At 45.1% G+C, this 22,771-nt stretch overlaps 1 protein-coding gene across 2 annotated transcripts in view; it reads right to left on the bottom strand.

Annotated features, from left to right (window-relative positions):
- Positions 1-3,522: 3,522 nt before the first annotated feature.
- Positions 3,523-22,771, bottom strand: part of CANX (calnexin) — a 574,990-nt gene continuing 555,741 nt past the window's right edge. For both annotated transcript variants that reach the window (XM_078653533.1, XM_078653534.1), the window contains exon 15: positions 3,523-4,705. In XM_078653533.1, coding sequence (XP_078509659.1) covers positions 4,652-4,705 — 54 coding nt within the window. In that variant the 3' untranslated portion in view covers positions 3,523-4,651. The remainder of the gene's footprint in view (positions 4,706-22,771) is intronic.

Genomic DNA, 22,771 nt, shown 5'->3' with positions numbered 1-22,771 from the left:
CAAGGCAGAGTCGGCGCCGGCATAAATGGAGCCGGAGCATAAGAATGGGGGACTCCCAGGTTATATGCCAAAGAACCCATGGGACCTGCCGGTGCTCCAGAGGGGTACATAGTTCTCGAATAGGCATCATACATCAAGTTTAAAAACTGTGTAGGGTCTTGACCTGGGCCTGGAAAAGGAGGGTAAGGACCCACAGGTTGCCCTCGAGGAGGCACCGGATTCGTCTCCTCTTCTTCGGGTTGGTGAGCCGGAGTCGTCGAACCCTCAGGCAAGGGAGCCCCTTCTTCCTCTTGAACAGGAGATCGAGACGGCGCCGGAGAGGGATTCGACACCGGAGCCGGTGAATGCTCCGGTGACTCCACAGCCGAAACTTTACCTACCGGATCCACAAGTGGAGAAGGGGATTTCTCTTTACGACATCTCCTACTTGGCGACTTCGGTCTCGAATCCAAATCCTTCCCAGAGTGATGTCGAGATCCGTGCTTTCTCTCCTTGTGCTTCTTTTTTGCTGATCTAGAAGCATGCCCCGACGATGACTTCGAAGGCGACGCCGTGCGAGACCTCGACCGCCTAGAACGCGACCTCGAAGACTTCTCTTTTTTACCTTTCAATTTGGCAACCAGAAGCTTCGCCTCTCTTTCACGAAGGGCTTTTGGGTTCATCTTCTTGCAGGAAGAGCACCCTTGAACATCATGGTTCGAACTCAGGCACCAAATGCAATCCTCATGCGGGTCCATGATCGACATCTTCCCACATTCTCCGCACGGCTTGAAACCGGTCTTCTTCGTAGACATATCGACAGGAGACAAAGATGCAAGAAGACACTAATAGAAACAAACCGTAACAAAGTTACTAAACAGCTACAGAGGATCCCTCGAAAACCGTTAGGGTCGACGACGCGGAAAAAAGGGAACTGATGTAATCACGCCGACGTGGGCCTATTATGGAGTCCGTGATGTCAGCGGTGCCGCGCGCGATGCCGTGCTTCTGTGACGTCAACCACGTCGGCGCGAAGCTACAAAAAGAATTTCCGAATGCTGCTGATGCAGGGGGATATTCACAAGGTGAGGAATTCACTGGCAGATGTATCCATCAGAAGGCAGCAATATGGTTAAAAACTAAAAAAACTAGAAGGAAGTATAGTAGTGATTATAACTCCTGCAACGGCAGGTCAGCATGTTTCATTTCATTGCTCCATCAGATGAATGTTCCTTTTGTCAGGGCAGCGGAATCCCCAATATCCAATAAGCCCACATACAATCAACTCTCAGCCAGCACATACAATACCAAGTCTTCTGTTCCTGCTGGAGGTTAAATTGATTCTTCAGTGAATATTCAATGGTCAATGCAAACAGTGCTCCATGTTCCATGCTGAATTCAGCTATGTGAGAAACCCATCAAATAGCACTCGTGGAAAGACACTGCAAACTAGTGAAGCAATGATTGGGTGATGTTACTGTCTTCTTAATAGACTCATTGTCATACTTCATTAGGATCTGCCTGACTCTAGCAGTTTTTTTTTATGTATACCTGGATGAAATCTGAATTGTCAAATGCCTAAGCAAAGTCTGGAAACCCACTCAAGATAACAAGTTATCACAATGAGCAAAGTATGCGCCCAATTAATAATAAATTTGAAGCCCAATTCCCAGGCTAATTGGCGGCACCAGCAAATAACATAATAACCCCTTAAAAATAAGGGTGGAGGGGTGAGGGAATGTGAGGAATGTATGGACTTTTCTAAGTTTGCATCCTCCCACAAAACACATTAAACCACAAAAAAAGAAAACAAGACAGACAGCATATAGATCAGATGAGTGACAGACATTTTTCAGCCTCCATCTGGGCAGTTTCTAAATAGAGATGTAATTTTCCGAAAAAAGAAAATATTTGCAATAAAGAAAATACAGAAAAATTCTCTTAGTAAGGGCGCCAAGTAAACCCATTTTATAAAGGTTCTGAAGAGCTTTTGCAGCAGAAAAAAAGCCTTTTAAATGCAGAGCTCAGTGCTCCAACAGCCTGTCAGAAGGAGTTGGAAAAAAAAAGAGAACGGAGTTAACTGCCACCTACAGGGCTTGATGGAACACTGAAGGTCAGGATACCCTTAAAGGTGCAGTGTTCCATTATCATTCTAACATAGCTGCAGCCTGTTCATTTACAGTGCCCTATCCTTCCCCATTATGCAATTTACAAGATTACAAAAGTTTTGTGAAGGTGTTTTGTTTTTTAAACTTCACTTTTCCTTCTTTAGGTGACCTTTAAAGGCTTTAGTTATTTCTTCCATCGTTTAATGAAAATTAATCGAATTGGCAAGAAAGCTTTTTTAGGCTGCTAAATTATAAATTTGTCATGAAGTAAGGTGATAATACTGCAAAAAAGGTCAGTTTGGAAAAAGTGTTCCGGGAGCCCCGCACATGGGTGACTATTCAGTGCTTATGATTGTCCATGGAGATACCCTGTCAGAGAATTAAGTCATTTTTATCTAACGCAGACGTCTAGGAGGAGTGCACCAATCATATACCAGAATGAACTAATGGCCTAACGGTCTAAAATTTTAAGACTGAACAGTGCAACTACCTACCTTGAATCTCCATACAGCTATGCCCTCAAAAGTCTTGAAGAGGCAAGAATGTGGGACTAGGGCTCTTATTGTGTGTGTGTCTGTGCTTATTGTACACCTTGCATGTGGCATGAAGCAACCTTACTTCGTGTGCTCTTTTTAGTGCCTGTGATTCACCACCAAAGTGTATGCCCATCTGGTACTGTGATAATCTATTATCTTTGTGGTGTTCCAGGAAAACACATTAAAACTCCTGCAACCTAAAGTTTAAGTGAACACACTATTCATTTTGGGTACAACACCAGTTCCAATACAGAACATGCTTTCTCTCGCAAATGCAAGTAAACACACATGCTAATACATTGAAGAATCATCAACTGCATTTTTTTTATTAAAAGATTTAATCTGTGTTTGGACTTGGACCCCCTACATTCACAATATAATTTATGATGTTACATTTAAGAGCACATGAAACAAACTTTGAACAGTTACATACACAAACCCAGGTGAACGTGAGGCACTTACCCTCCCCAAAAATACTTCAGACCCTGCCTCTAAGCAAGGAATTCAGCAGCTTGCTTTATGCATTATGGCTTACACCAACTGTGTGCTCCCCGGGGCCAGGGTTTCAAAAACAGCGTAAAAGGGGGAGTGTGGTATGAGGAGAAATGGTATGGGTTGCAGGGCAAAGACCAGAATACTGCTTCCATGTGGGATACACGGTCAGGAGAAAAGCTGCAATTCAGCCATCAAAAACTGAACAAAAGAATTTAAAGTATAATAAAATCTGTCACAAAGGTAATTTCAGAATGAAGGACAAACCGAGTTCAGATAACAGCTTAACACAAAGGAAGAAACAAACAAAATTAATAAAAATACAGTTTTTGATAAAGTGGTTTCTACTTTACAGCTGATATAATCTAGGAGATGGCAAACATGTAAAAAAGCACTGTTTCCAAAGGTTAAGGTTGGAAATGGAATTTATAGTGGAGCCCAAATAGTTAACTAACAGAACACATCTCTAGCTATCAAAAGCAGGGAGAAAAATACAAGCAGCAGCCTTGTCACAACTGCTGTATAAGTAGAGAAACCACACAAAGCTGGAATTTATATACATATATATTTTTGTTTTTATCTAACATACGTCCAAACACTCAAGAAAAGGGTACAAATCCAGTGTGAGGCCTGCACTTCGACAACCCTAAGAGCCCTCTCATGCAAAATGAGAACACTGACAGCAGAGGAGTACCATAGATGTCATGCACAGGCCATGTCATGAAGCAGCTGTGCTCGATCTGGAGGAAGAAACAGAAGCCCACACTTCCACTGTGGTTGGGCCATGCATTGCTTGTTTACCAGCTATGCTCTGTCCAGGGAAAACAGAGGCGCGCACACACACACTCACTGTGATTGGGTCATGCAACGTTTCCTACCAATTTAATTTCGAACACTCCAACCTTTGCACCGCTGACAGTCTTAACTTTAATGGGGAAACTTTTGTTTTAAATGAACTGAACCTCATTTTATGACCACTTCAACAAGCAAACTTCAACAGAGAATTCCTATGCTGAGTAATCTTCAATTTGGAAAATCTCACTTGTTACTAAACATTTGAACCTTCTACTATGAACTCCTTTCTATCATCAGTAATACAATTGCCACCCTTACTTCCTGTTTCTACAACGCATGTAATTAAATATGGTTTGGAAACTTTTGGCAAAACTATCCTATTTTTATTTGCTTGTTTCTCTTAGGAAAAAAATAAACAAAGCTCTCAGAAATCCAAGTGTATGTTCATTTTTTAGGTTACACTACAGAATCCAGAGAGAAGTCAAAGCCAGTTAATATTAAATGCATTTGTCTCACAGGAATGATGTTATCACACATGATTGCAAATATTTAGTGCTAGACACTAGTGATTATACTGCATGGAGTTCGACTTGAACCTGTGCATGGCAATGTTTAATAGTTCGGTGTTTCAGTTTATGATGTCCAAGGTTCTCTTTTCTCACCCCCACCCTGCACCATATAGAAATTGGATTTTCCTTCCGTCCCCTTTGCAGATTCAGTCCATCACTACTAATATGCATATTATTCTTTTCTTGACTTTCTGTTTCTGGGGGATCTACTTCGATTTTCTTCTTCCTGTAAAAGTTTAAGTACAGAAGAGTATTACATACTTGCTATGAGAAAATGATAGATAGCAAATACTTTAGCGCTCAACATCAATAGCATTTGCAAGGCAATATTTCTTGCCAGCAACAAATTAATATGTGATTTACACAGTCTAAACATTTGCAAATACAATGCAAACCACAATGAAACCCAATGAAAATTTAAGTAAAGTGGCAAACATTTTAATATTTTATACTTGCAGCACTTGTTCTTTCTGTGTTACACATTTCTTTGACTTGTACACCATCAAAAAATCTTACATTTATGGAACCATGCAACATTTATTTTTAAGCAAAATGTACTTCTTGTTTTCTAAGGCCCCATATACCACACATCAGCTACTTTAGAGCACCATCAGAAGAGTCTTTATAAAAATAAATTAAGAGCATTGAGTCTCAAATGTACTCAACTCTGCCAGAGCATAGCCTCCACAGGAATGCCTCAACACAAGTGTTTTAGAAGAGGAAAGAGACTCCAACACGGCTCCAAATAAGCACCTGGATGTCAATATCTAAAGCAGGAAAACGTCTATATACAAGAGGAATTTTACTTCGGTCTACAGCCATCAGAAAACAGAGCAATAGGTAAAATACAGTTCTTTTGAGAAACTGAATGCTAACGCAAACATTCATGAGAAAGACAATTCATATCTGTGCCATCAAATGAAGCAAAATAAGTGAAACCATATTCGACGCAAGGGCGTATGAAGACAGACGGGACAAGATTTATCATCTCAAAAACTCTGCAGCCTTGTGTCCATTTCAGATGCCCGTATTGATGTATTTCAGGAGGCAGCCACCAATCTCAAAGACGGTAGAGAAGTGGAGGATCCAGTCTTGATGCCTGGAAAGGCAATCGGGGTGCATGGCAATGTCTAGCTGTTTGGAGATTTAACCCCTTACAGGCTGATGACAAGCTCAGCATGAGCGTAACCTGCCGTACGCTGATGATGAGCTGAACTCGTCATGTAACGCTGCTTTTTTAAAAACGCCGCGCACAGCGGGAAAACCGCTAGCGGCGATGCGGTTAAGAAAGCACTACTGTCAATGCAATTCTATGATGATTAGGTTCATTCTAGTGATAAGAGTTTCTATAACTTTGTCTACCTTGGATATTGGTGAAATGAGAGAAGAGTGTTCTTGAACGAAAGTGTGCTTTTATCACTAGTATTTTGACTTATTGGTTAAAAAGACGATGCAATTCAACCCCTGTTTGTGCAACCCAGATGGGACATTTGACCCCGGGTTTGTGCAGAAGTTAGTTTTTTAGAGGCCATTCATGGTTTTCTTCCGGGGTTCCGAGTACAACTACACATTGTGTATAATATAAATATATATATATATATATATATATATATATATATATATATACATATATATATATATATATATATACACACATATACACATACATACGCACACACACATATATATATATATATATATATATATATATATATATACACACACACACACATATATATATATATATATACACATATACACACACACAGAAGATTAACTGTTATTGTGAGCTGCCGTGCAATGATCCAGTTTTTAAATGATAACATTCTTAACTGTGTACCACGTTGTTGTAATTTAGAGCAAACCTATAGGTTACGCAATTACATTTTCTCTGTTTTACAAAAACAAAACCAGGTTTCTAGGCTTTGTATTTGTGTAGTGAGATAAAAAACCTCAGAGGTTTGTGAGTTTAAGGAGTTGTTTTCCTTTGTGAAGTCACAGCAATGTGTACTCTGAGGCAGTAATCAGTGTTCTACTCATGTCAATAATGTTTGTTTTGCAATGACTACATAGAATTCAGCCACTGCGCTGTAGTAATATATGTGAAAATGTGTTTTAGTATAGCTGCTCTGAATAACCTTTTACTGGGCCACGTTTAGTTTCACTTCCATAGCCCAAATTAATATATTATTACATCTGGTCCTGCTCTTTTTGGTGGATAATCCATCTGCCTGCAGACTCCTCGCCTTTTGAATCATCTCAGGTGCTTGGATGGAACCAGAAAAGCTTCCACTGCTCCCACACAGTGGTAGGTAAAGCAATCATGCTGAATATAGCACTGCCCCGCCCTGGGTATTATGACATGATGGATGGGGGAAGGTTGCCTCACTGTTGAGGTAGAGAGAGGAAACCAGTCGCCAAACCTCTTTCCCTAGAGGCGTGTATCCATGAGCTAGCTACACCCTGGTGATGGGCTAGGGAGGTCTGTACACCTAGAAAGAGGTCTCGCCACCTTGGGAGTAGGAAAAATGGTGCATTATGGAATAGCCAGATGCCACACTCCACAGGAAGAAGTGACTAGGTGGGAGGGAACCTGGTAGCCTATTGGCTACCAACTACATCCTGCCTTGAGGGCATTTTCTTAGAATAAGCGGGCACCCTTGGCACCCAGACCTCAGATCTCGACTGACTTAGAAGGACCAAAGGACTGCCCTGCAGCATCGAGGGTCCAGCAATGAGAGGCTGCACCGATGAGGACTGCACCTGGTGGCCAGCGAAGAGCAGGACTGTGCCTTCTGTGTCCTATTCAAGAGGAAGCTGTCCCAAGAGCCCAGTCAAGCCAAGCCAGCTGAAGGGCCTCCTGTTTGCAGTGGCTGCTATGTGTACCTTGAGTGAGGCGCCTGATAACCCCTTCATTGAGTAGATTGGTGAGGTATTATATCATGGTTGTGCTATGTGTCCACTCATGATTGAGTGCAGATTTTATGCCGAAGGGCAGACCTTTAGGAGCGTTGTGGTGTGCCACTGCTTGAAAGCTTTCCATTTTGCAGTGTAATACCACCTTGTGGAAGGTCTTCTAGCTTACTGTAGCACCTTCATGGAGCTTTCAGGCAAGAGTAGGTGTCCAAACTAACGTTGCCAGCCTGAGTGTATGGGTTGGGGTGGACCACGCATCCCCCTGCTTTGTTAGCAAGCCTTGTACCATTGGCCAGATTATTCTCCTGCCCTGTGACAGTGCTATTAGATCGGAGGACTAAGTCGGTTTTGCCCACTGCGGGCAGATTAAGATTAGTGTCATTGTTGCTTGCATTTGTCTATTACTAGACGTATCAAAGGAATTGGTGGAAAAGCATATGCAAATGCCTGACCAATAGATCTAAAAATCATTCCCATGCACTTGTTACTTTAGAAATATGGCTGCAATATGTCTGCACTTTGTGGTCTCCTGTGTTGCAACTAATTTATTGTTGGTGTTACCCACTTCTTATCATGTCCACCACCTCCTGCTTTAGCTCCCACTTGTGTGAGATGCTTGCCTGTTTACTGAACCAGCCTGCCTGCATTCTGCACACCTAGTAGGCGTATCATGACCAGGGTGAGGTGCCTCTTAATGGCCCAAATTCACATCTCCTGCGCTAGAGTGGATAGTTCATAGGATCCTGTCCCTCCTTGTTTGATGAAAGATCATGGTTGTCATGTCGGTCTGCACCAGCACGGTTTTCTACATGATCTGTCCCTGAAATACATTTAGTGGTGGACTTCCATCATGTTCACATGCTTCACTGAGTCCAGAGGGCTTCATATACCTCAGATCCATAACACGTTCATGTCAGCTCCCTAACCAGAGTGTGGGACATCCGTTCTGATCATGACTGAGGAAGTTGGGTTTTGAAGTGTCTGCCCATTGTGATGTTTGGAATGCTCTAGCACTGTAGTTTCTTGTGTACTTTGTCAGTAACAACTGCTAGATCTTCCAAACTCCCATCGCTTGTGATCATTGCTGGACTAGTCTCATGTGTAGCCTTGCATTTGGGATGAGGGGAGTGCAGGAGGCTATCATGCCCAACAGTTGTCCCACTGTCTAGTTTCCCCATAGAACCTGCCCTTCTTGTAAAGGTGTATTGGATCTATTAGTTTGTCGATTGTCCTCTGAATGGGAAATGCTCTTGATTATCTGCGGTTTAGCCATGCTCTCAGAAAGGTCTTTTTCTTCTATGGTGTTGGGAATGACTTTTCTTAATGTATAGAAAACCTTAGATTGTGCAGGGTTTAAATTGTGATTCTGCTGGCAGCTATTGAATGATCCTGCCTTTACTGGCCAGTCATCCAGATAAGGGTACGAGTATAACCCTGTGTGTGATACCAGTGGCTAGACATTTTCCAAACATCCTTACAATAGATTATGTGCTAAAGGGAAGGGCTTTGAAATAGCTGTGCACTTTGTCTGCAATGACCCTCCGAGGTCTTTTATGTTTTTGTTCATGGCAATGTGAAGGTTTGCGTCCTTCAGAGCTATTGTTGCAATATAGTCTCTTTCTCAGGCGTGGTATGACCTGAAGAGTTCACTTGAATGTTTGCGTTTTGATGCATCTGTTTGAGGTCTAAAGGAATATGCTACTTACCAGTATGCATCTGTTCTTGGCATGTAGGGCTGCTGACATTCATATCTGTGCATAGATCGCCGCCTTGTGTTGGGTCCGGATGATTGCACATTGTTGTCCTAGAAGAGTCGTCGAAGTATCACGAGATAGGTGGCTCCTCCCTTGGACTACAGTGCGAATGGGCATCCTTTCCATCCTTAGATTGTTTTTCGCCATTGTGGCAGAGATGGAGTGTTGTACAGTAAGAATGTCCATGCCAGAAAATGTGAGTTGGAAAGAATGCTACAGCTGCGACAGGCATCGGGGAGGAGGGCGAGCGATATGAATGTCAGCAGCCCTACATGCCAAGAACAGATGCATACTGGTAAGTAGCATATTCCGTTCGAGGCATGTGGGCTGCTGAATTCATATCTGTGCATAGAATGTATAGCAGTCTCTCCCTTAGCGGTGGCTACCTGTGCCAGCTGCAGCAGTCTGAAAAACTTTTTAGAACAGCCTGTCCTACAGCAGCTTGCTGTTTGGAATGTACATCTACACAATAGTGTTTTGTGAATGTATGAATGGTAGACCATGTGGCTGCTTTACATATTTCCTCTAGAGGAATGTTTCATAGGAAAGCCATGGATGCCCCCATTTTGCGTGTTGAATGCGCTCTTGGGGGAACTGTTAAAGTGCGTTTTGCTTTAAGATAACATATTTGAATGCACTTAACAATCCATCTGGCTAACCCAGATTTAGAAATAGGGTTGCCTTTGTGTTGTGATGAAAATGCAACAAACAACAGTTTTGTCTTCTTGAAATCTTTTATCCTGTCTATGTAATATAAGAGAGCCCTTTTAACATCTACTGTGTGTAGAGCCCTCAAAGGAACGGACTGTGGGTTTGGGAAGAACACTGGAAGTTCTATTGTTTGATTGATGTGGAAGTGGGATACCACTTTTGGCATAAACTTAGGGTTTGTCCTAAGCACGACCCTATTTGCGTGAATTTGGAAGAATGGTTCTTGAATAGTTAGGGCTTGCAGCTCGCTAACTCTTCTAAGCGAAGTAATTGCTACGAGAAAAGCCACCTTCCATGTTAAAAATTGTATTTCACATGAGTGTAATGGTTCATAAGGTGGTCCCATTAGTCTGGTTAAGACACAGTTTAGGTTCCAGACAGGTGAAGGTGGGTGTCTTGGGAGAATCACTCGTTTGAGCCCCTCCATGAATGCTTTAATCGCAGGCACTCGGAATAGCGAAAGGTGTTGCCTGTTCTGAAGGTAAGATGCTATGGCAGCTAAGTGTATCCTAATGGATGTATAGGCTAGATTGCAGCGGTGTAGGTGCAAAAGATAGCATATGATATTTTGAGTTGATGCGTCTAGTGGGTTTATGTCATTGTTACAGTAAATGACAAAACGTTTCCACTTAGATGCATAGCATGCTCTTGTGGTAGGTCTTCTTGCCTCTTTGATAATGTTCATGCAGTCAGGAGGTAAGTTTAGGTAGCCAAACTCTATGACTTCAGGAGCCAGATTGCAAGGTTCAGCTGCTGGGGATCTGGGTGCTGAATGTCTCCATGGCTCTGCGTTAAGAGACTGGGTGATAGTTTTAGTCTTTGATGAGGCACCACGGAAAGTTCTAGGACGTGGTGTACCACGGTTGCCTTGCCCATGTTGGAGCAACTAGGATTAGTGTCATGGAGTGCTGGCGCAGTTTGCGTGCCACTAGCGGTATCAACGGTGCTGGTGAAAAAGCGTAGGCAAATTTGCCTGACCAGTTCATCCACATCGCATTGCCCTTTGACTGCCGGTGTGGGAACCTTGCGGCGAAGTACTGGCATTTTGCGTTTTGATTTGTGGCGAACAGGTCTATCTCTGGTTGTCCCCACTGTTGGAAGTATGGTTGGAGCACTGTGGTATGAATCTCCCACTCGTGCATCTGTTAGCAGATCCGCTATTTGATTGTCCTTGCCCGGGAGTGTTCCGCCATGAGAAAAATGTTTCTCTGAATGGCCCACTTCCACATGCTTTGAGCTAGATGCGACAGCTGTGGAGAGTGTGTTCCTCCCTGTTTCTGTATGTAGTAAATTGCAGTCATGTTGTCCGTCCGGATCAACACGGTCTTGTTGCAGAGATGTACTTTGAACGCTTTTAGTGCCATGAAAATTGCCATCAACTCCAGTAGGTTGATGTGCATTTTCTTTTGCTGCGTGGTCCATAAGTCCTGCACTGTGTGGTGGAGGACATGGGCTCCCCATCCTATCAGGGATGAGCCCGTTGTTAAGACTATTTGTGGAACCGGCTCTTGGAACAGTCGTCCCTTGCAAAGTTTTTGTGGATTCCACCAATGCAGAGAGTTGTATGCACGACTGGTCACCAACACTAGGTCGCCTAATTGCCCTTGAGCCTGGTTCCATTGACGTGCTAGGCACTCTTGCAGCGGACGCATGTGTAGTCTTGCGTGAGGGACTATGAAAATGCATGAGGCCATCATGCCTATTAGTTGCATAAACACTCGGGCTGGGAGCGAGTGTTGGGGCCTGAACCTTCGGATTAGCGTCTGAATACTGTTTATTCTGACAGAATTTGGTTGTGCCTTCCCTGCTAGAGTGTCTATAGTCGCTCCCAGGTATTGTTGTACGTGGGCCGGCTGAAGATGGGACTTTGGAAAGTTCAGCGAGAAACCTAAACTGTGCAGGAGGTGAATAGTGCGTGACATGTGGCTGGCACATTGCTGGGCTGACAGTGCTTGTATAAGCCAGTCGGCCAGATACGGATAGACATGAATATGCTGTCTTCTGAGATGTGCAGCTACTGTCGCTAGGCACTTGGTGAAAACTCTTGGGGCTGTTGTCACCCCAAAAGGAAGGACTTTGAACTGGTAGTGCTGATTTTGTATTGCAAAACTGAGATTTTTCCTGTACCTTGGTGTTCTAAGGGTACTAGTTCTATGGCCCCTTTTTAGGTCTCGTCTGTCAATGCGCATGCGCATTGAGTGGAGCGAGACTATAGGGGCTTAAACAAGAGTTTAACTAGACTGGCGATTTGATGCAGTGCATGTGCGCTTTTAGCTCAATGCGCAAGCGCAATGAGTTAAAATGCGCGTGCACAGCATCAAATCGTCAGCTTGGTGCCGCCAGCAGCTCTTCCCGCTCCGCTCCCTGCTGCATCAAAGGCTTTGCGCTCTGCCTCAGCCCAGACATTCTCCTCCCCTAATTGCCCCCTGCTGCATCAAAGGCTTTTTCACAGCCGGCCGTGCTTTCAGTTTCACGGCCGCGTTTCCTTCTATTTTAATCAATGTTTATTAGTTTGTTATAAATGGCTGTGCCCACTTACTCTCCCCACCTTTAACCTACTTCTCATCCCTCTGCTTGTAACGACGCACTCTGTACCCTCGAGCACACCCAGTATCCATTGCCCCCCGGTCTGCAGCTCCGGCTGTTCTCTGACGCCCTTTTACACCACTGGCATTCAGTACCTACTTCCGCACTCTAAGTTCACGCCACAATGAATCCTTTTCTCTCTTCTATTTATACAGATTTATCTTTTTACGCATTTTTCTCTCCACAGATTATTTTGGTAAATCACGTTTTGAGTGTGCGCTACATTCAAGGCCTGTGCCGCCCGAGGCTTTACACCGACACACCTCGCTCGCACCCACAGCCGTGGGGCCACTGAGAATAACCGAGGCACTCAGTTATGGGGTCCCCTCCCCCCCTATCCGTTCCAGCTTTTCTCTCTCACTCTGTCCTTTCTCCCCCTTTCTTTCCCGCTCTCTCCAGTGTCCACCTCCTGGGCCTGTCCACTCACCCCCCCCTTTGTCTCCTCTTGTGTTCACCCCTCCTCTCTCCCATCTCCGCTCCGTCTGTCTGCTTCTCCCTCGTCGACTCTCTTCCTTTCACGCTCTCTCATCCTCCTCTTCCTCCCGGTCTCTCCACTTCCCTCCCCATCTCTCCTCACCGCCCTCCCCCCACCCATCCCCGCTAGCTCTTTCTTCCTCCACGAATAGAAAAATATTCCCAGCGAAAAATACCGGAATAGAAAAAACGAGGGAAATACTCAAAATAACTCTATAGATAGGGAAGAAAATTAAAATGACATTACGAGATTCTTTAGAAATAGTGCGAAGGCTGCAGCTCCCACCAGGGCGCATTCGCTCTCTCTCTCTCGGTCTCTCCTTTCTCTCTCTCCCCCTCTCTCTCTCCTTTCTCTCTCTTTCTCCACTCTCTCTCTCTCTCCATCTCTTTCCCTCTTTCTCTTTCCCCCTCTCTCTCTCCATCTCTTTCTCTTTCCCCCTCTCTCTCGCTGTATCTTTTTCCCGTCTCTCTCCCTCTCTCCTTTCTCTCCCCCCTCCCTCTCCTTTCTCTCTCTCTCTCCTTTCTCTCTCTCTCCATCTCTTTCTCTCTCTCTCTCTCTCTAACTCTTTCTCTCCCCCCCCTCTCTCTCTCCCTCCCCCTTTCTCTCTTTCTATGTGGCAGAGTTGACTTGTTTATGCAGCAAAGAAAGGAAAAGTATGCTATAATTATGTGGCACCTCTTTCAGTTTAAAACCAGTGTAAAACAGCAGATCTCATTTCATGTGCCTCATTCGGCGGTGGTTTAAACTTCAGCGAGTGGGGCCCCGCCCAAGACGACGTGCAACAAGGCCTTGCACAGCTGCCAACAGGTTTGCAAACCGGAATCCCCAAGCAGCAACACCAGCAGATTGAGTCTGAACCCTACTGAAAGGGCTGGGCGGGACGGAGGCCTGCGAGGGACAGCATACCCCGTCCCTGCAGTCACAGTCGCAAAATGCTCTTTTATTTTATGGATTTCAGCCTCTGCCCCTGGGAGTGAAGTGAAGCGCATTTGGGGGTCCCCTGCATGCTTCCCCCTGTCCACACACCCTCGCATTTAAAAATGCAAGTGGCGCTCGCAGACAGGGACCACTTTGTGAATGGGCACCCCCAGTTTTGGTGGGGGGATCCAACACCCATTAAAGATTTTCGAATCAGTAGGGACGCCCAGTTTATGCCACCTTTCCCTATCAATCCATATTATGTGTCAAAGAACGCATTGTGAGTCACAAAGACATTTATTTACGTCTTGTAATGAACCTTAAGTACATTGCTATTTAGGGCTGTGTCTCTATAAAGCCTGTAATATGTTATGTGCATCAGGCCGTGCGTTTTTTGTTTCCTGCTCAGGACAAAGATCTTTCCACTGGGGGATGTTTATTCATCTTGGGCAACATTGTCGCTTCTTTATATGCCGGACTACAGCAATAAATGACTGAAGATGACTGGTTAACATTCCTAAAGTAAGTGTCTGTGTGCAGCACTTTTAATAACTGTCAATTAAATAACGGAATTATGGATTGTGTGATGACTGACGGAAATAAACTTTTCATAGAAAATGCTGAAAGTCACATTTTCCCACTGGGCTGGGTATAGCTCATCGCTTTATTGGCTTGCTGTCTGCAAGATAGCACAGCGAGTTGAATACTCCCTGCTGGCAAATATAGTGATCTGAAAGTCGCCATTTGAAATCCTGGCAATGCCGACCGAGCCGGTCATCCTTCTGAGGTTGGTAAAGTGAGTGGTAAAAGCAACATCTGTTATTTTACAATGCTTATTTTATTGATAAATTATTAGGGTGCTTTCAAACACCAGGTCTCGTATGAAACGCTCTCTCTATATGTGCAAGCATTATAGACATACATGTTTATTACTGCAGGTTCCTAAGTAATGCGGCGCAGTTTTACATATGGGTGTGTGGGTCTCTATAGTTGGCACAGGCTGATGGGTGCTATGGCGACATCTCTTTTCCCTCGCGTCGTCACTGTCACTGCAGTCTCTCTCTTACCTTCTCCCATGCCTCTCTCCTACCCCTCAGACCTTCTCCCTACCCCCTCTCTCTCTCTCTGTACCCTTTCTTTTTATGGCCCCTCTCAACGCTCTGCTATGTTGTCTCCATCCCTCAACTCTCTCACAGCATCACTCAGCTCAACCACAGCATCACTCAGCGCAACCACAGCATCACTCAGCGCAACCACAGCATCACTCAGCGCAACCACAGCATCACTCAGCGCAACCACAGCATCACTGGTTCAAATGTTCTCTCAATGTTTCAAGCTTTATTACAAATGTCAAAAAAGATGTTAATATTTCACTTCTGTTCTTGGATTTTCGTCACAATAAAATACACTGAACATAATCTTCACTATTATTTACAAAAGTTTAAGCTATTGCCATTATAAATTACAATCACTTTTATTTAAGTATTAATTATTTAAAAAAGTTAAAAGCCATTGTTATTTGTAATATCAATACATCTAAGTCACGTAAATACAAAACATGTTGCATTACAAATGCTATAAGTGTCACATTTCCGAAAGTTATAACTATTGGCATTGTAAATGACAAAGCTATTAATTTAGCTATTTAAAAAAACACAAATAAAAAAAATGTCATTTATAAGACCAATAGCTCAAACTTTCCTAATGCGAGACCTACTGCATTTCCAATGCTTGTTGTAGCATGCTGATGACTTCTTGCTGCAATAAGTGTAGGTGTTCTGCGGACATAGGACGGTGTTTTGGGGGAATGTTGGGTGGTGTGGAGGTTAATTCTAGGCAATAGCCATGCTGGATAATTTGCCTTACCCACTTGTGTGTGGTTATGTTTTCCCAGACTTGCAGGAACTGCTTTAATCTCCCCCCCGACCGGTGTTACATGGTCTGGGGGCAGTGACAAGAAGTCACTGCTTGGTATTGGTAGAGGATCTGGTGGTGTTATTCCCTCGTCCACTACCTTTGTTGTTATTGCCACGGTATCCACCTCTACTGTCTTTGTTGTAGGTGTTTTGCGTGTTCCCCTTGTTGTATGAGGTTTGCTGCGCTGAGCCTCCTCTTGCAGCTCCTCTGTTGCCGGAGCGACGAAAGGAGCCGCCTCTGTATTGTTGTGACTGAAAGGCTCCCATAGACTTGGTTGTCTCTGTATCCTTCTTCATTTTGTCTAATATTGTGTCCACATTAGGGCCAAACAAATAATCAGGGTTCACTGGCTGATTAAGTAAAGTGCTCTGAACCTCATTTTTTTTAAACCCAGCGATGCGGAGCCACGCATGTTTTCTGAGCATGACACTGGTATTGATAGCCCTGTCTGCTGCGTCTAGCGCACACTTGATGGAGGCGTTAGATATTAACTTTCCCTTCTGTATTAGGAATTCTGCCTGTTCCTTATAAAGGTCAGGTAGATGCTGGAGAAGGTGCTCAAGAGTGTCGTAGTGTGCCCTGTCATACCTAGCTAACAGGGCTTGTGTGTTTGAGATTCTCCATATGTTAGCTGCTTGAGCAGCTACCCTTTTGCCAGAAGCCTCGAAAATGTTAGACTCTTTGTTTGGAGGTGGAGCCTCGCCAGTAGTTTGAGAATTAGCACGTTTGCGCGCATTGGATACTACCAAAGAGTCCAAGGGCAGTTGTCCCTTAATGTATGTAGGGTCCACTGGTGCTGGCCTATATTTCTTTTCTATCCTGGGGTTAAGGACTCGTGCCCTGGTTGTTTCCTTAAATATGTCCCCTGCGTGTTTGAGCACTCCCTTTAACATTGGCAATGTTTTCACTGATCTTTCAGAGGTGTTGAAAGTATCAAAAAGGAAGTCTTCCTCAATGGGGTCTGCATGCATTTCCACGTGGTGGTTGTATTCTGCTCTTTCCAGTAATGCATTGAAAGCAGCTGTGTCTTCTGTAGGCGAAGTTTTAACAGGGTATGCAGTATTGTCTTGCATGGGCTGAGAGTCTACAGGATCTACTGGGTCAGACCATTGTTGAGTTTGGTTGTCCTGGTCATTGTCCCCTGGATAATTATAAAGTTAATTATCCTCATATTCCACCTCCTCATCCGTGTGTGTGGGAGAATATGTATAAGTTTCTTGAACATGTGTTCTGATAGGCTCAAAGAGAGTTGGAGATGTAGAAGTCTTTTTCTTTAGAGGCATTTTGTAGGTTTCACTGGAAGTGTCTGGCCTGATTTTCCTTTTTAATAGGGTAACTTTGCCAGTGTCGGGGTCGACATATAGTTTTGATTGTTCTTCTGTCGAGTGCTCTTGCTCTTCATGTGCTTGAGCTCTGTTTCCAGTTTTTGCTTTTTTTGCAGGCGACGGGTCGATGTCCATTGTTGGTTCGACAGTTTTTTGCCTCATGTGCGTTGGAAGTCCAAATTTTATCGGTCCGAGGGCCTTTTGTGCATCCACAGTCTTTTTTTGGCTGGATGAACGTCTTCGGTGCCGAAATTGCTATCGATCCGACAGTTTTCTTTGGTTCGATAACCACTTTTTGTTTTTGTGTCTTCTTCGAAGCCTGCTGCTTCGGTGCGATGACTTGTTGCCTCGGCTCGATGGACCTGTCCGCCTCGATCCTTGACTTCAGGTTGAGTGTTTTGGTTTGCACCGTCTTTGGCTTGTCGACTTTTTGCTTCTGTTCGACAGCCATCCTCTGCAGGAGTCCTTTGTTTATGTTGCCTAGCGTTGACATCGATCTTGTCGGTTCGACAGCCTTCAGCTTCGGCATGCCTTTGGGTGTACTGGCTCTCGGCTCGACAACCCTTATATGCTACCCAGCCGGGTCGAAGGCTATTTTTTTTTTCTGCTCGGCGCCGATGGTCCCGCATCTCGGTCCGAAGACTGTAAAGTCTATCAGTTTCGGTTTCTGTTTTGCTTCCTTCACTTTCGGTTTTGAGATTACCAAGGAAGGGTAATGTTGCAGTGATGGCTCTTGTGTTATATTCTTAGCCGGGCCGAATTGCGGGGCTATAGAATCGATGTTAGGATCTTGGCTAAGGCCTTCCGGCGATGCCTTGACCTGAGCCTCTGGAAGCGTATCAGTAACAGTACTGGGCTCCGTACTTACGGTTGGCCCCGTGTCCTCGCCGGAGTCGTCCTCGACGGCTCCTATGCCTGGATCGTCGTCCCCTACCTCAACGATGTCGTCGGCGACGTAGTAGTTGGAGTCATGTTCCGACCCTTGCTCCGACTGTTGGTCTGAGTCCTCAGCTTCGACTATTTCTTCGTCGTCTTCAAAGATGTTCTCCGGCTCAGGTGCTGGCTTCTGCATCGCCTGCCTTGCTGCTCTTCGAACTCGAAGTGTCTTTTTCTATCGAAACTGCGCACAAGCTAAGCAGTCGGCCTCAATGTGTTCCGGAGATAAACACTTGTTACACACAGGGTGTTTATCTAGGTGTGGAAAGTTTGCGTTACACTTGGGGCATCGTTTGAATGGACTTCGTTCCATCGACGATCGGTCCTTTGGTGTCGAAAAGGCCACGCGGCCCGATTCGACGTCCTGAGTAGAAACTACAGAAAAAGAGTTGTCGATACCGATCGCAATAACAATACCGACGGCCCCGAAGGCCTTTTTGAAAAGTTTTTTATCGATTCCGAACGCCGAGTTGGAAAACACATCCGAACCCAATGGCGGAAAAAAACAATCTAAGGATGGAAAGGATGCCCATGCGCACTGTAGTCCAAGGGAGGAGCCACCTATCTCGTGATACTTCGAAGACTCTTCCAGGACAACAATGTGCAATCATCCGGACCAAACAATAGGCGGCGATCTATGCACAGATATGAATTCAGCAGCCCACATGCCTCGAACATGGGTCTTATAGTTTTGTCCGATTTTGGTACTAGGAAGAAGGCAGAGTAAATATCCTTACTCCTCTCTGATGGAACCCTCTCTATTGCTGGTTTTCGGAATACAGGACTGACCTCTTATAAGCGGTTTTATTCTTTGGAGGGGACTCGTCTTGGTTTGATGCTTGGAGGCTGTTTTAGCAGTTCAATACAAATTCCATGACAGATAATATTTAAGATCCATTTGTCGGTGTGATGGAACTCCATTGTTGGAGGAATCCTTTGATCCTCCCCCTTATCCCTCCTGACCACCAGTGTTAGATGTGTGGTGTCACATATTAGAAGCTCATCCACTTCCTCTTGCTCTCCCTCAAAAGGGCTACCTTTGCATGTGGGTGTACTGCCATTGAGATGAGGCCCCTTGTAGTGGTTGGGTGGTGGAGGAAGGGTGTGTTGGTTGTCTGGGCTCCACCACTGCTGGTTGGTGTTGTTGCAGAGGCTCCCCCTAAAGTTCCTCTGAACAGTAGTGCTCGCTTCTGCAGTCTCATTGTCTTTTTCATGCCCTGCAGGAGTTCAACTGAGGTTCCAAAAAACGTGTCCCAAGTGACAGGCGTAGTGATAACAGCCTCCTACATACCTCTGGTTTAAACCTAGACACCCTATTCGTTTTTTTCCTCGGGGTGTATTTCCAGCAAGAAACAGGACACAGCTTTACTGCATATTTGTCTGCAGCCCTTGACCACATTAATATGTGGCAAGATCGTCTGGTGGGGAAAGCTTTTAAGGGCATGTGTCCCGCGAGTCTGTCTTTATGTCTTGCCATCACATATCCATCAAGTTTTTAGTGCTGAACAAGTCTGTCATAGTTGCTTCTCATTGCACTCTGTATAGGGTAGATTTCCCTCTCCAGCTGCTTGGAGTTAGCAGCAGGTCCAAATATGCTTGCTCCAGTTCTACTTGTGGGAAGGCCTTTTCCTCGAACAGGAAGAGTAGGGATTCTGTACCACTTCAGGACAGCTTCGAATTCCTGTTTCTTCAATTTAGTTCTGCCATCTTGGCCTCTAGTCTCTTCTTTTTTCCCCTCTCTACATCAAGTATTCGGTTAAACATCAACTGTTGCAAGCCTCTTTTGGGGTGCTGAAGTGTCCAATTGTCAGGGATCTGTCTACCTCCCAGGCTCACGATCACCTTCCAGTGTACAGGCCGGTTTCCAGGGCTTACCTTCACAGTGGACTTTTTTTGGTGAGGTTCCTTTTATTTCTTTTTCTCCCTCAACTACCAAAACTTTGGGAGACAGGCTGGGTGTTTCGATCCATGGCTGTTCTTACAGCATCGGAGCAAGAAGTTACTTGCCGCGTCTGTCCCTCGTGAATGAGCCTTATCGCGTCTTAGCTCTTTTGACGTCGAGTGTTTCCTTAACGAATGCTCCTAGTGTCAGTTTGGTACCCTCAATGGTCTACTTGTCGCTGGAGACTTGTTTGCCCATGGCCTGCTTCCATCGACTGAGCCATGGTGTAATATGCCCACCTCTCCTCCTGCCTTGATTTGTGTGCCCGGTCCCAACCACGGACAGCGACAAATCCTGCAGAGTGGCGTGGGGAGGCAAGGCTGTTGCGATGATGGGCCACAATGGAAGAAGAGATGCGTCTGCAGTAGCGGCTTTCATATCGCGCAGTCCACTGGAGGTTTAACAGTGGCCTGGGGCACAAGGAGGGCTGCGTGCCGTGCGCCGAGGGCCCGTGGATCAAACGTTTGGAGCAGACCTGCGATTTGTGTTTGGGGAGGCATCTCAAGTGGCCAGAGGCACAAGGATTGCAGTGCACAGCATGGGGAGGGCCCATAGATCCAACATTTGGAGCGGCCCCTGGAACCTTCAAGACAATTCAGCAGCCCAAGTCCCGGTGGTGAGGAGGCACAAAGAGGGCAGTGCACAGTGCAGCAAGGTCCCATGGATCAGACAACAGGAGCAGGCCCCGCTTTTTGAGGCGCATTTGAGGTACGCAAGTCGGCCACGCCCCTTCCGATTTGCAGAGTGCGAGGGAACCTGCTGGAGAGGTGCGAGGAGGCGGCATGGACTGTGGTTGCCCAGGTGGAAGTGGTAAGGCCTCCCTGGGGCCTGTGGATGCGGGCCTGAGGCGGACTCAGCTGTGTGCCAAGACTGAGGTGACCTACTGTGAGGCACGTCATGGGTGGACATGGTGCACTGGAAGCCTATGGCGCATGCCTGATAATTGCTTAGTGACTATCTATGGAGGCCTCCCCCGTCCTTGCTGATGCAGCCCTTCAACTAGCCTCCAGCGCTGGCCCCATTGGGCCTTCCTTGGGTATTAAGGAGGGGGCTCAACAGACGTCTTGAACGGCGCCTGTGTTGGAAGGTGCCCCTGGCATGGGGAGAGGCTCCCCTTGATTGTGTGCCTGGTACCCTCAGCCACCTAGAAGCCACTCTTCACAGCCACTCTGCTTAGTTTCAGAAGATATTGCATGCCATCCTAGGTACTAAAAATATGCTTTAGTTGAAGATCTATTCTGTTTCCTTGCATGTGAACCTCCTCCTAGAAGATCACAGGAAATTGGTGGACAAAGGCTTTCTTTAAGTGAAGGTGTATTCTGCTTATTAATAAGTGAGCAAGGAGCAGCCAGAGCTTCCTTGAGTCCTCCAGTGTGTCTCGCTCCGAGATAAATGACAGCATGTCCTCTCGACCACAGGTCGAAGAACAAATTGATTGTGCAGCGTTAATTTTACAATAAAAAGTCTGGGTTGCTCCTTGTTCACTTATACGCAGAATACGCCTTCATTTAAAGAAAGCCTTGAGTGGCTTTTTTTCTTCTTGGACTTATCCAGATCTTGAGGATGTAAGGAAGCGAGGGCTGCTCCTTGCAATATCACTATCAATCAGAATACGCCTGCATTGAAGGAATACCCTCGAGTGGCTTCCTACCATTTTTTACCTGGGTTTCATTAATCTTGATAGTGAGGTTACCTACATTGATTGATTCAGAGGCTGAGTGTGTGTGTTCCATTATCTCTATCCCCTCAAGAGAAATTTTCTTTTTAAAGGCTGTTCACAATTAGTTTATAGTCCTGATGAAGACCCCACGGTGATGTCACTCAAATACACATGTAATCAAGGGGTCGAAACGTCGACGTTTAACATACAAGCGTTGTTGCCCAAATAGACATACTTCAATATTGGAGATGATAAATCATTGGTCGATTTAGGGCTTTTTCATTGTAAAATTAACACTGCACAATCAATTTAGGTTATACGTGTTATCTGTATGTAATATAATTTGCAATTTTGCATTGATATGTGTACCATATTTTTTCAGTCACCTTTCATGTCACGAGCATTGTATTTTTTGTTGTATGTGTACATTGTGTATTAGACCTATTGTTTATCATGAATTAAATATGATTTCTTTAAATATATTTGATATCTTCTAAATCAGTTGAGATTTTGTCTATGTATATGGCCAGTGTTGTGTTTTGATGAATCATTAATTGATGATTCTACCTTTGTGAGGACAAAGGGATACAAAAAATTGTCTCTTTCGTGGCAGAACCACTGTCCATATACCGTATCTAGCCCCAGGTTCTGCACGTGACTGGGTTACCCCATTGTTATAATTGCTTCACACAGAAGAGCGGAGGATGCAGATAGAAGACAGGCATGATAATATCCGCTTCCTGGGCCTACCGGAACTCTCGGAGGGCGAAGCATGGAACTCTTCCTCGAAAAATGGCTGATGTCTCCAGTGTTGGCAGGCAAGGTCCCAAAATTCTTCCCATTGGAGAGGGCTGCCTGGTAAGCAGTCTCCACCAGGGTCCACGCTGAGCCCTGTAATAGCGAAAAGAGCCCCATGCTGGGGACTACCGGACTTGTCTCCAAGTTCCACTCTGCTGCCTTTTTCTAGGTGGCCCTCCTCTGTTCCTATGGTGTAGCACGCAAGGCTACCAACCCCTCCAGCACCTCTGCATCCGGACACCCCAGGGCAGGTAAACCTGAACGGCTGGTGGTTCTTAAGTCCAAAAGGGGACCCAGAGATTTGATTGCAAATACCTGTATGCAGAATATGTTTTACTCCACAGGAAAGTACTG

This window comes from Lissotriton helveticus, chromosome 7, assembly GCF_964261635.1.
Source record: "Lissotriton helveticus chromosome 7, aLisHel1.1, whole genome shotgun sequence".
Taxonomy (NCBI): Eukaryota; Metazoa; Chordata; class Amphibia; order Caudata; family Salamandridae; genus Lissotriton; species Lissotriton helveticus.
Note: the sequence above shows the minus strand (reverse complement) of the source record. Positions and strands in the feature narration are given on the sequence as shown.